We start from the raw sequence: 11,058 nt of genomic DNA, 5'->3' as shown, positions 1-11,058 counted from the left end.
GGTGATCTCTCTGTCTTATACCGCCTCCTTTCTGGTCCTGTACCCTCTGCTCAGTCCATGTTCTGTCCACCACCCCCTCCCCCTCCACCGGACCTCCAGACTTCTACAGGGCGCACGCAGTCCACCAGCAACCCCTTTCTGGTGAAACTCCCAGGATCCAGAATCACTGCTCACCTTCACTCATTCGTTCCTCCTTTTTTCCTCACCTGTGGAACCAACTTCCACATTCTTCTCAATCTCATTATTCCTCCCCCCCCCCCCCTGGATCTGCAAGACAGCTGTTCACCGCCATCTCAGAACCACCATCCACCATCCAAAACCATAATCTTTATACTCCCATTAACCCTCCCAAGCCCACCATTTTCCAAGTTACAGTTTTACCCTCCTGAGAGTTTGCTTCCGTATCCATCTTGTCCACTCCGTATATCCTTCCCCACCCCTCATTCTTCCCCACATCCCTTATTTATCCATGTCTCCCTCTATTTTGTCCTTGAACCCTGCTGTTGGTGTGTTTTCCCCCTCTCTTTATCCTGTTTCCTTTGCTCTATTATGTCCTGATCCATTCTATGTTCCAGCTCCTCCACAAGCCTCGACTTTGTATGCAAAAGAAATAAAATTCTGATTTTAACTGACAGCTCAACTCAAGATTTCATAAATTGGATTCTGTCTTGATACTTCATGGCATCACACAGACTCTCCAAGTCTAAACCTTTACACTTCCAATTATTTACATGACAAAGCATTAGCCCGTTGATGTTCCCATTTGAACCTCTGGCTTATGATGCTGAAAAACCCAGGTTCAAATCCCTCCTACCACACGTGTTTGTCCATTGTCTACTAATTTCCTTGTAATTAATATAAAAATACACATCATTGTGCTGCGTGTGATTTATGTGCAAGGTCCTCCATGAACCTCAGATCAATGTAAAACAAAACTGTAACCAGAACAGGACTCAGTCGAGCACATACACGTCTGTCTGTCTGAACAGTTTACATTTTGTATCCCAATGATAGGCTGGATCCGGATTCGGACCTGAACCAGAAACTAATCAGCTTGTTCTCATCACCAAACCAACTCATCCACCAAGTTTCGTCAGAATCTGTCGACAACTTTTTGAGATATTGTGCTGCACATCGTTTTTGGCCCAATCCCTCAATAGTGAAGAATCACTTGAAAATTCTAGGATCCAAATCCGGATCTTCACCAAAATCTCAGCAATTCGTCCTTGTCACACACTCAACCTGCCCACCAAATTTTGTCCGAATCCGTGCATAACTTTTTGAGTTATTGTGCTCACAGATAGACAAGCGGACAGATAGACAGGGGTGAAAGCATAACCTCCATCCACTTTCAGTGGCGGAGGGAAAAAGTAAACAAATGGTCGAGTAAACGATAAATTTACACGATAAGAATGTTACGTGCACACTGTGGCTTATGTCATTGGGGGGAAATCACATGAAAGATCATTGATGGTGAAATAGAATATATATATTTTATATATTCACCATACAAACAGGAGCCAGGGGCATATTGGATAAATGTTGATAATGTTTTCCAGCTTGGGCATTCAGCAGCTTGGAGACGAAACAGCATCACCACCAATCGTCTCAAATTCTTCCTGTCTCGTCGCAAGTGGCAGGTATGGCAAATCAGACCTGGTGTGATGATGGTATTTCATGGATTTTGAATTTATTTGTTGCAAAGCACTTTCTTTACAGTCTTCCTTTCATTGTGAACTTCTTTGTTGTTGTTGTTGTTTTTTGGGGGAGTTTTTTTCCTCCCATTCCTTTGTAAGATAGATTAGACTTTAGAGGTATGGTGCACTTGCCTACCTTTGAGCTGTCTCGCCTGAGTTTGAATCCCGACCCAGGTGTAACCTGTCATTCCGGTGGTTCGCATGCAGGGCGAGGCATCGATGTGTGTGCCATCCATTGGATGGACGTTAAGCCAGCGGATTCATCTTCCAGCAATCACGGTCATTGGCAAACATAAAAGATCCCACGGGGTGACTTTTGAGAAGAGTCAGCGATTTATCGCCAGCACCCTGAACAAATTACAAATTCCTGCCATGACTGACTGCTCGAGACGTAACAGCAAACCAGCCATTGCCAAGAGTCCGATGCTCTGTCACGAGTGTAATAAATCGATGTGTAAAATTGGAGATGTGCAACCCTGTCTATTGTATATCAAGGTATGACTATTACTCTGTATCGATGAACAACAAATATTGTGCTATTTTTTGTTTGCTCTGTTTGAAAGTGATTGAATAATCACTGACACAAGCAGGAATCACAAGTGTGTTGCAGTAACCCTGTTACTGAATGATGCCAATTTCTCAGGACCGGCAGTTCCCTTGAAACTGCGGAAGAGATTCAGGTGTAACGGAGCAGTTTCGGTGATATTGAATATCGTATTGCTTGCATTGGCGATGTTAGGGCCAAGGAGGGGGGAAAGGGGGTGAGGAGGGATCAAACAAAGTAGCTCCAACCTTTGTCTTATGACAATGTTCGTCCACCTGACAAGTTCGGTCGAGACTGGATAATTAACTGCCGAAATGTATCGGTCACAGACATGCAGAGACAGACAGACACCAAATTGCATGTTTTAATATGACAGCGGCCCCTACTAGGCCATTATTGTGTGTTTTCCATGGAGCCTCCAAATGACTAATGCCAACACCGATTACATGTACCCAGTCGAACACCCAATCAAACGACTTCACAATAACGAGGCAGACGGTCAGTTAACCGAGGTGATCACAACGTGATGCAGTGAAGCTTCAGAAAGAATGTTCACTAAATTTAGAATGTACAAGTCTGGAGACGGCGATGGTTCACGAGCAATGTACACGGTTCGCCTTTTTTATTTTTTGACCTTCGAGGGGACGCCACGGGCAAACTGGGGGGAATCGGGACAAACGTAAATGATGAAAGTTGTAGTACTCGAAGAGCACTACTTGCATACCAACTTTCATTCGAAACAGTTGAAAACCCAAGGAGCTCGATGCCAAATTTATTGATTTTTTTGACATTTTCTAAGTTCGTGACCTTGTGACCTTAACCTTGGGACGAAAATGAAAAATCGAGCTCCGTGGGGCCATGCAGGTGCCATTGGGCTAACCAAATACTGAAACCCCTGCCAGATTCGACAAATCCCCTCGGAGAAGATGTATCTTGAATCCGGCTACCCCCTAAAAACACGTTTTTTGGGCGTGGCTCTGCCCATAATGGGCACAGCACGTCCATTCTCAGGAAAACACAACTAGATCATGATACAAACCTCCCACCAAAATTTTATCAAGATCGGATCAAAACCCACGGAGCTATGCTCAGGACAGACAGACAGACAGACAGACAGACACACACCCATAACGAATATAGTGGTCACTTACTGACTCGTGAACCAATAAACAGCATATATCGATGAAGAAGGAGAATCCTCATATCAAACATGCCTGATGAAAGGAATAAGGGATTTTGAAAATGATAAAAATGAATTATAGTAATTTTCACATTTCAAACAGGAAACTCAGCTCAATGTTCCTCCATGCTCCATCATCTAGCACTACTTGTAGACACCATACCATGAGGAGCACATTATAGAATCTTGACCACCCTTCCTTCATCCCCCCTCCCTCCTCCCCATCCACCTTCCTGTAAGACCCACGCTCGCCCCTTTCTTTCCTTCCCTTTCTTCCAGCCGACCCCACACTCCCAACCCTCCATCCTTCACCAATCCCCTCGCTTCTCTTCCTTTTCGTGACATTAATTTGTTTCACCCTATCCCTGCATCCCCATGCACCCCTCATTAGGTCGATATAATGTTTACTTATAACTCCCAGTGGCATATTATCATTGGATGTGCGTGCACTTTTGGGAGTAAATTATAATGATGAAGTTCAGCAATCCCAACACGATCCCGCATTGTTTAATATTGTGTATAATTTTACACGAGTGTGCTTTGATTTGTATTCACTCAATCAGGAAGTGGTCGTTTAGCATCTAGCTAACTCTTGTGAGAGTGAGATGAGTTGGTGATACTGGGCTGCGCGATGGGGTCATCAAAATGAAAGTTCGAATCGTGCCAGAAAATGTAATTATGGATCAGGAGTAGTTGCGGTGTGAAGAGCAGAGTTAGATAACACGTTGGTTTTGCTTTCATCTCATCGCTGACAGAACATTATTGTTGGCAAGAGATCATTTGGCATGGTTAATTTGATACTCGGACCATGATGAAAAGTACATTTGACTTCAATCATCATGATTGTGTGTAGGGATACAGTGTGGATACAGTTTTGAAAATATGTTTATACGATGAAGAGATGACGAGGGATTTGCCATCTTTAGATTTCTGTTATTTAATATCGGTGAGCAAAGATCAAGCAGTGCCTTTTAATGCCATTGTGCTTTGCATCTTTGGCTAAATTCTATATTCCTTCCCTGATCTACATGGGGCACTGCATCCATGCCATAGCAACACACAGAAATGATGCAGCCAGGAAAAGGACATTTATAATTCAATCGTGTGTGTGTGTGTGTAATATTATATCAAGCTCTTTCTAACCACTGACGCTGACTGACTGACTGACTGACTGTCTAATATTAAAGATGGGTCCCTTACAGGTGATGTAGAAAGTTTAAAATTTGAGCGCTGATGGACATCAAAGCCAATACACCAGGAAAAATCACAGAATCATTGGAAAGCATCCATATATGAAAATATAAATAAATGAAAATTCAAATGCAGGTGAGCGACCTGAGACAATGGGGAAATGTCCTTCGTAGGCTTACACAATGCGTATCGGCCACATACATGCAGAGACAGCAAGTGATCGTTTAGCATCTAGCTAACTAATATACTGTATATCTTCTTCCTCTTTCGGCTTGCTCCCGTTAGGGGTCGCCACAGCGGACCAACTGTCTCCATTTCGCTCTATCCTCCACATCTTCCATTGACACTCCAACCACCCGCATGTCCGCCCTCACCGCATCCATGAACCTCTTCTTTGGCCTTCCTCTTCTCCTCCTGCCTGGCAGCTCCATCTTCAACATCCTTCTCCCGATATACTCCGTTTCCCTCCTGTGCACATGTCCAAACCATCTCAATCTCGCCTCTCTCACTTTGTCTCCAAACCGTCCTACCTGCGCTGTCCCTCTAATATACTCATTTCTTATCCTGTCCATCCTCGTCACTCCCAACGAGAATCGCAGCATCTTTAACTCTGCCACCTCCAGCTCTGCTTCCTGTCTTTTTGTTAGCGCCACCGCCTCCACACCATACAACATAGCTGGTCTCACTACCGTCTTGTATACTTTCCCCTTCACTCTTGCAGCTACCCTTCTGTCACAAATCACTCCTGCAACTCTTCTCCACCCACTCCATCCTGCCTGCACTCTCTTTTTCACTTCTCTCCCACACTCTCCGTTACTTTGGACAGTTGATCCCAAGTATTTAAACCAATCCACCTTCCCCACCTCAACTCCTTGCAACCACACCATACCACCACCCTCCCTCTCATTTACGCACATGTACTCCGTCTTACTCCTCCTGACTAACATTCCCCTTCTCTCCAGTGCGTACCTCCACCTCTCAAGGCTCGATTCAGCCTGCTCCCTACTCTCCCTACAGATCATGATGTCATCCGCGAACATCATGGTCCATGGAGACTCCAGTCTGATCTCGTCCGTCAACCTGTCCATCACCATTGCAAACAGGAAAGGGCTCAGAGTCGATCCTTGGTGCAATCCCACTTTAACCTTAAACCGGTCCGTCATTCCTACCGCACACCTCACTGCTGTTACACTGTCTTCATACATATCCTGCACGATCCTCACATACTTCACCACTCCCGACTTCCTCATACAATGCCACAACTCCTCTCTTGGCACCCTTTCATAAGCTTTCTCTAAATCCACAAACACACAATGTAACTCTTTCTGGCCTTCCCTATACTTCTCCATCAACATTCTCAAAGCAAACATCGCATCAGTGGTGCTCTTTCCTGGCATAAACCCATATTGCTGCTCACAGATTGTCACCTCTCCTCTCAACCGAGCTTCCACTACTCTTTCCCACAACTTCATGGTGTGGCTTAACAACTTTATCCCTCTGTAATTTCCACAGCTCTGCACATCACCCTTATTCTTGAAAATCGGAACCAGCACACTTAATCTCCACTCCTCCGGCATCCTCTCACTTTCCAAGACTTTATTAAACAATCTGGTTAACAACCCCACTGCCATCTCTCCTAAGCACTTCCATGCCTCCACTGGTATACCATCTGGGCCAACTGCCTTTCCACTTTTCATCTTCTTCATAGCAGTCCTCACTTCATCCTTACTGATCCACCCCACTTCCAGATTTACTATCTCCACCTCTTCCAACCTTCTCTCTCTCTCATTTTCTTCATTCATCAGCTCCTCAAAGTACTCCATCCACCTTCTCAACACACTCTCCTCGCTCGTCAGCACATTCCCATTTGCGTCCTTTATCACCCTAACCTGCAGCACATCCTTCCCAGCTCGGTCCCTCTGTCTTGCCAATCGGTATAAATCCTTTTCCCCTTCTTTTGTATCCAACTTCTCATACAGCTCGTCATATGCCTTTTCCTTGGCCTCAGCCACCTCTCTTTTTGCTTTTCGACGCCACTCCTTGTACTCCTGCCGACTTTCTTCATCTCTCTGACTATCCCACTTCTTTTTCGCCAACCCCTTCTTCCTTATACTTTCCTGTACTTCCTCATTCCACCACCAAGTCTCCTTATCTTCCTTCCTCTGTCCAGATGTCACACCAAGTACCTTCCTAGCTATCTCCCTCACAACTTCTGCTGTCGTTGCCCAATCATCCCACCCATCTTTACCACCATCCAACGCCTGTCTCACCTCCTCCCTAAATTTCACGCAACAGTCTTCCTCCTTCAGCTTCCACCATCTGGTCCTTGGTTCAGCCCTCACTCTCTTCCTCAACCTCACCTCTAAAGTCATCCTACAGACCACCAATCGATGCTGTCGAGCTACACTCTCCCCTGCCACAACCTTACAGTCACTAATCTCTTTCAGATTGCATCTCCTACTTAAGATGTAATCCACCTGTGTGCACTTTCCTCCACTCTTGTATGTCACCCTGTGTTCCTCCTTCTTCTTGAAATACGTGTTTACCACTGCCATTTCCATTCTTTTTGCAAACTCTACCACCATTTGCCCTTCCACATTTCTCTTGTTGAGACCGTACCTCCCCATCACCTCCTCATCCTCTTTATTCCCTTCCCCAACATGTCCATTGAAATCTGCTCCAATCACCACTCTTTCATCCTTGGATACACTCTCCACCACTTCATCTAACTCACTCCAGAAATCTTGTTTATATTCCATCTCACACCCCATATGTGGGGCATATGCACTGATGACATTCATCATCACCCTGATGATGAACTGATGACATACTGATGAATACTGATTCATTCATCAGTACACAATTTCCAACTTCACACTCATCACTCGGTCAGACACCCTCCTCACCTCCAATACCCTCTTGACATGATCTTCCTTCAGGATTATCCCGACACCATTTCTCCTCCCATCCACACCATGGTAGAACAGTTTGAAACCACCTCCAATGCTCCTCGCCTTACTCCCCATCCACTTGGTCTCTTGTACACACAGTATGTCCACCTTTCTTCTCTCCATCATATCAGCCAACTCTCGCCCTTTGCCAGTCATCGTCCCAACATTCAGAGTTCCAACTCTCACCTCCACACTTCTGCCCTTCCCCCTCTCCCACTGCCTACGGACTCGCCTTCCCCGTCTCCTTCTCCTCCTTCGCCCAGCAGTAGCACAATTTCCACTGGTACCCTGCTGACCACCGGTACCGGTGGCGGTCGTTGGTAACCCGGGCCTCCACCGATCCGGTATGGAAATTCGTTTTGTTGTCCGCATAATAATTTGGCATAGGTTTTTACGCCGGATGCCCTTCCTGACGCAACCCTGGTCGCCTCTTACGACACACAGGGATATGGTACACCTATTCTAACCGGGGCATACACCGGGCCATACACCGGGCCCAGTACAACTGGTGCTCATTTCGCCGACCTCGGAAGGATGGCAGGCTGAGTCAACCCCCTGGTGTTTTCGACTTGGTTTATATATATTTATATATATATATATATATATATATATATATTTATATTTATATATATATTTATATATATATATATATATTTATATTTATATATATATATACACATTATATACATACACATATATATATATATATATATATATATATATATATATATATACATATACATACATATATTAATTCAGTGTCCCAACGGGGCTTGAACTCAGGACCTCTTGGGTCCCAAGCCACTGCCCTTACCACTGCGCCAACACCAGGTTTAACTAATATACTGTATATATATATATATATGTATATGTATATATATATATATATATATATATATATATATATATATATATATATATATATATATATATATAAATATATATATATATATATATATATATATATATATATATATATATATATATATATATATATATATATATATATATATATATATATATATATATATATATATATATATATATATATATATATATATATATATGTATATGTATGTATATATGTATATATGTATATATGTATATATGTATATATATATATATATATATATATATATATATATATATATATATATATATATATACGTATATGTATGTATACATACATACATATATATATATGTATATGAATATATATGTATGTATATATATATATATATATATATGTATATGAATATATATGTATGTATATATATATATATATATATATATATATATATATATATATATGTATATATATATATATATGTATGTATATTCAGCTCTGGAAAAAAATAAGAGACCACGCAAAAAAATTTAAATCAGCATCTCCACATGTATGGCAGCCATTCCATTCCAGTGTCTGTTGAATTCCAACACAGGCACACCTCATTCTACTTAGTGAGGTACTGATTAGATGATCACCTGAACCGAATCTTATTTAACAAGGAAAAGTATAAAAACCACTGCTGTAGTCATCACTATCCTCTTGCAATAGGACCAGCTGGATGGCAAAAACAGTGCTAGTCCTACCTCAAAAGTAATTGGAATAAAAAAATAACTATTGACCATGCCAAAAGAGTTTAAAAGAAAAGTTTTGAGTGAGGAAAAGAAGGGTTCGATTCTGGCTTTACTGGCAGAGGGATATAGTGAGCGTCAAGTTGCTTTCATCCTTAAAATTTCAAAGATGGCGGTTCATAAGAACAAGGTCAAGCAGCAGACATTGGGGACAACAAAGCTACAGACTAGCAGAGGGTGAAAACGACTTTCCGCTGACTGGGATGACCGCCAACTCATTTGAATGTCACTCAACAACCGTAGGATGACATCAGGTGACCGACCAAAAGAATGGTAAACGGCAGCTGGGGTGAAGTGCACGGCGAGGACGGTTCGAAACAGGCTCCTAGGGGCAAGGCTGAAGTCGTGCAAAGCTAGAAAAAGCCCTTCATCAATGAGAAGCAAAGAAGAGCCAGGCTGAGGTTTGCAAAAGACCATAAGGATTGGACTGTAGTGGACTGGAGTAAGGTCATCTTCTCTGATGAGTCCAATTTTCAGCTTTGCCCAACACCTGGTCGTCTAATGGGTAGACGGAGACCTGGAGAGTCCAACAAGCCACAGTGTCTCACACCCACTGTGAAATTTGGTGGAGGATCGGTGATGATCTGGGGGTGCTTCAGCAAGGCTGGAATCGGGCAGATTTGTCTTTGTGAAGGACTCATGAATCAAGCCACGTACAAGGTTGTGCTGGAAGAACACTTGCTTCCTTCTGCTCTGACAATGTTCCCCAACTCTGAGGATTGGTTTTTTTCAGCAGGACAATGCTCCATGCCACACAGCCAGGTCAATCAATGTTTGGATGGAGGACCATCAGATCAAGACCCTGTCATGGCCAGCCCAATTTCCAGACCTGAACCCCATTGAAAACCTCTGGAATGTGATCAAGAGGAAGATGGATGGTCACAAGCCATCAAACAAGGCCGAGCTGCTTGAATTTTTGCGCCAGGAGTGGCATAAAGTCACCCAACAGCAATGTGAAAGACTGGAGAGCATGCCAAGACGCATGAAAGCTGTGATTGAAAATCACGGTTATTCCATAAAATATTGATTTCTGAACTCTTCCTAAGTTAAAACATTAGTATTGTGTTGTTTAAAAATGAATATGAACTTGTTTTGTTTGTAATATTTGAGGTCTGAAAACACTGAATCTTTGTTGTTATTTTGACCAGTTGTCATTTTCTGCAAATAAATGCTCAAAATGACAATATTTTTATTCGGAAATTGGGAGAAATGTTGTCAGTAGATTATAGAATAAAACAAAAATGTTCATTTTACTCAAACACATATCTCTGGATAGTAAAACCAGAAAAACTGATAATTTTGCAGTGGTCTCTTAATTTTTCCAGAGCTGTGTATATTGATATATATATAATATATATATATATATATATATATATATATATTGATATATATATATATATATATATGTATATATATATATATATATATATATATATATATATATATATGTATATATGTATATATATATATATATATATATATATATATATATATATATATATATGTATATATATATATATATATATATGTATATATATATATATGTATATATATATATATATATATATATGTATATATATATATATATGTATATATATATATATATATATATATATATATATATATATATATATATGTATATATGTATATATATATATATATATATATATATATATATATATATATGTATATATATATATATATATATATATATGTATATATATATATATATATATATATATATATGTATATATATATATATATATATATGTATATATATATATATATGTATATATATATATATATATATATATATATATTTATATATATAATATATATATATATATATATATATAT

At 40.8% G+C, this 11,058-nt stretch overlaps 1 protein-coding gene across 3 annotated transcripts in view; it reads left to right on the top strand.

Annotated features, from left to right (window-relative positions):
• The window catches only part of LOC147021521 (striated muscle-specific serine/threonine-protein kinase-like), a 178,242-nt gene that overhangs the window by 125,640 nt on the left and 41,544 nt on the right, over nucleotides 1-11,058 (top strand). For all 3 annotated transcript variants that reach the window (XM_085891534.1, XM_085891533.1, XM_085891532.1), the window contains one exon: nucleotides 1,560-1,640. In XM_085891534.1, coding sequence (XP_085747660.1) covers nucleotides 1,560-1,640 — 81 coding nt within the window. The remainder of the gene's footprint in view (nucleotides 1-1,559; nucleotides 1,641-11,058) is intronic.

This window comes from Eptatretus burgeri, chromosome 8 (assembly GCF_056783735.1).
Source record: "Eptatretus burgeri isolate ZD-2024b chromosome 8, Ebu_testis_v1, whole genome shotgun sequence".
Taxonomy (NCBI): domain Eukaryota; kingdom Metazoa; phylum Chordata; class Myxini; order Myxiniformes; family Myxinidae; genus Eptatretus; species Eptatretus burgeri.
The sequence above is the reverse complement of the archived record's forward strand: the minus strand, read 5'-3'. Positions and strand labels throughout refer to the sequence as shown.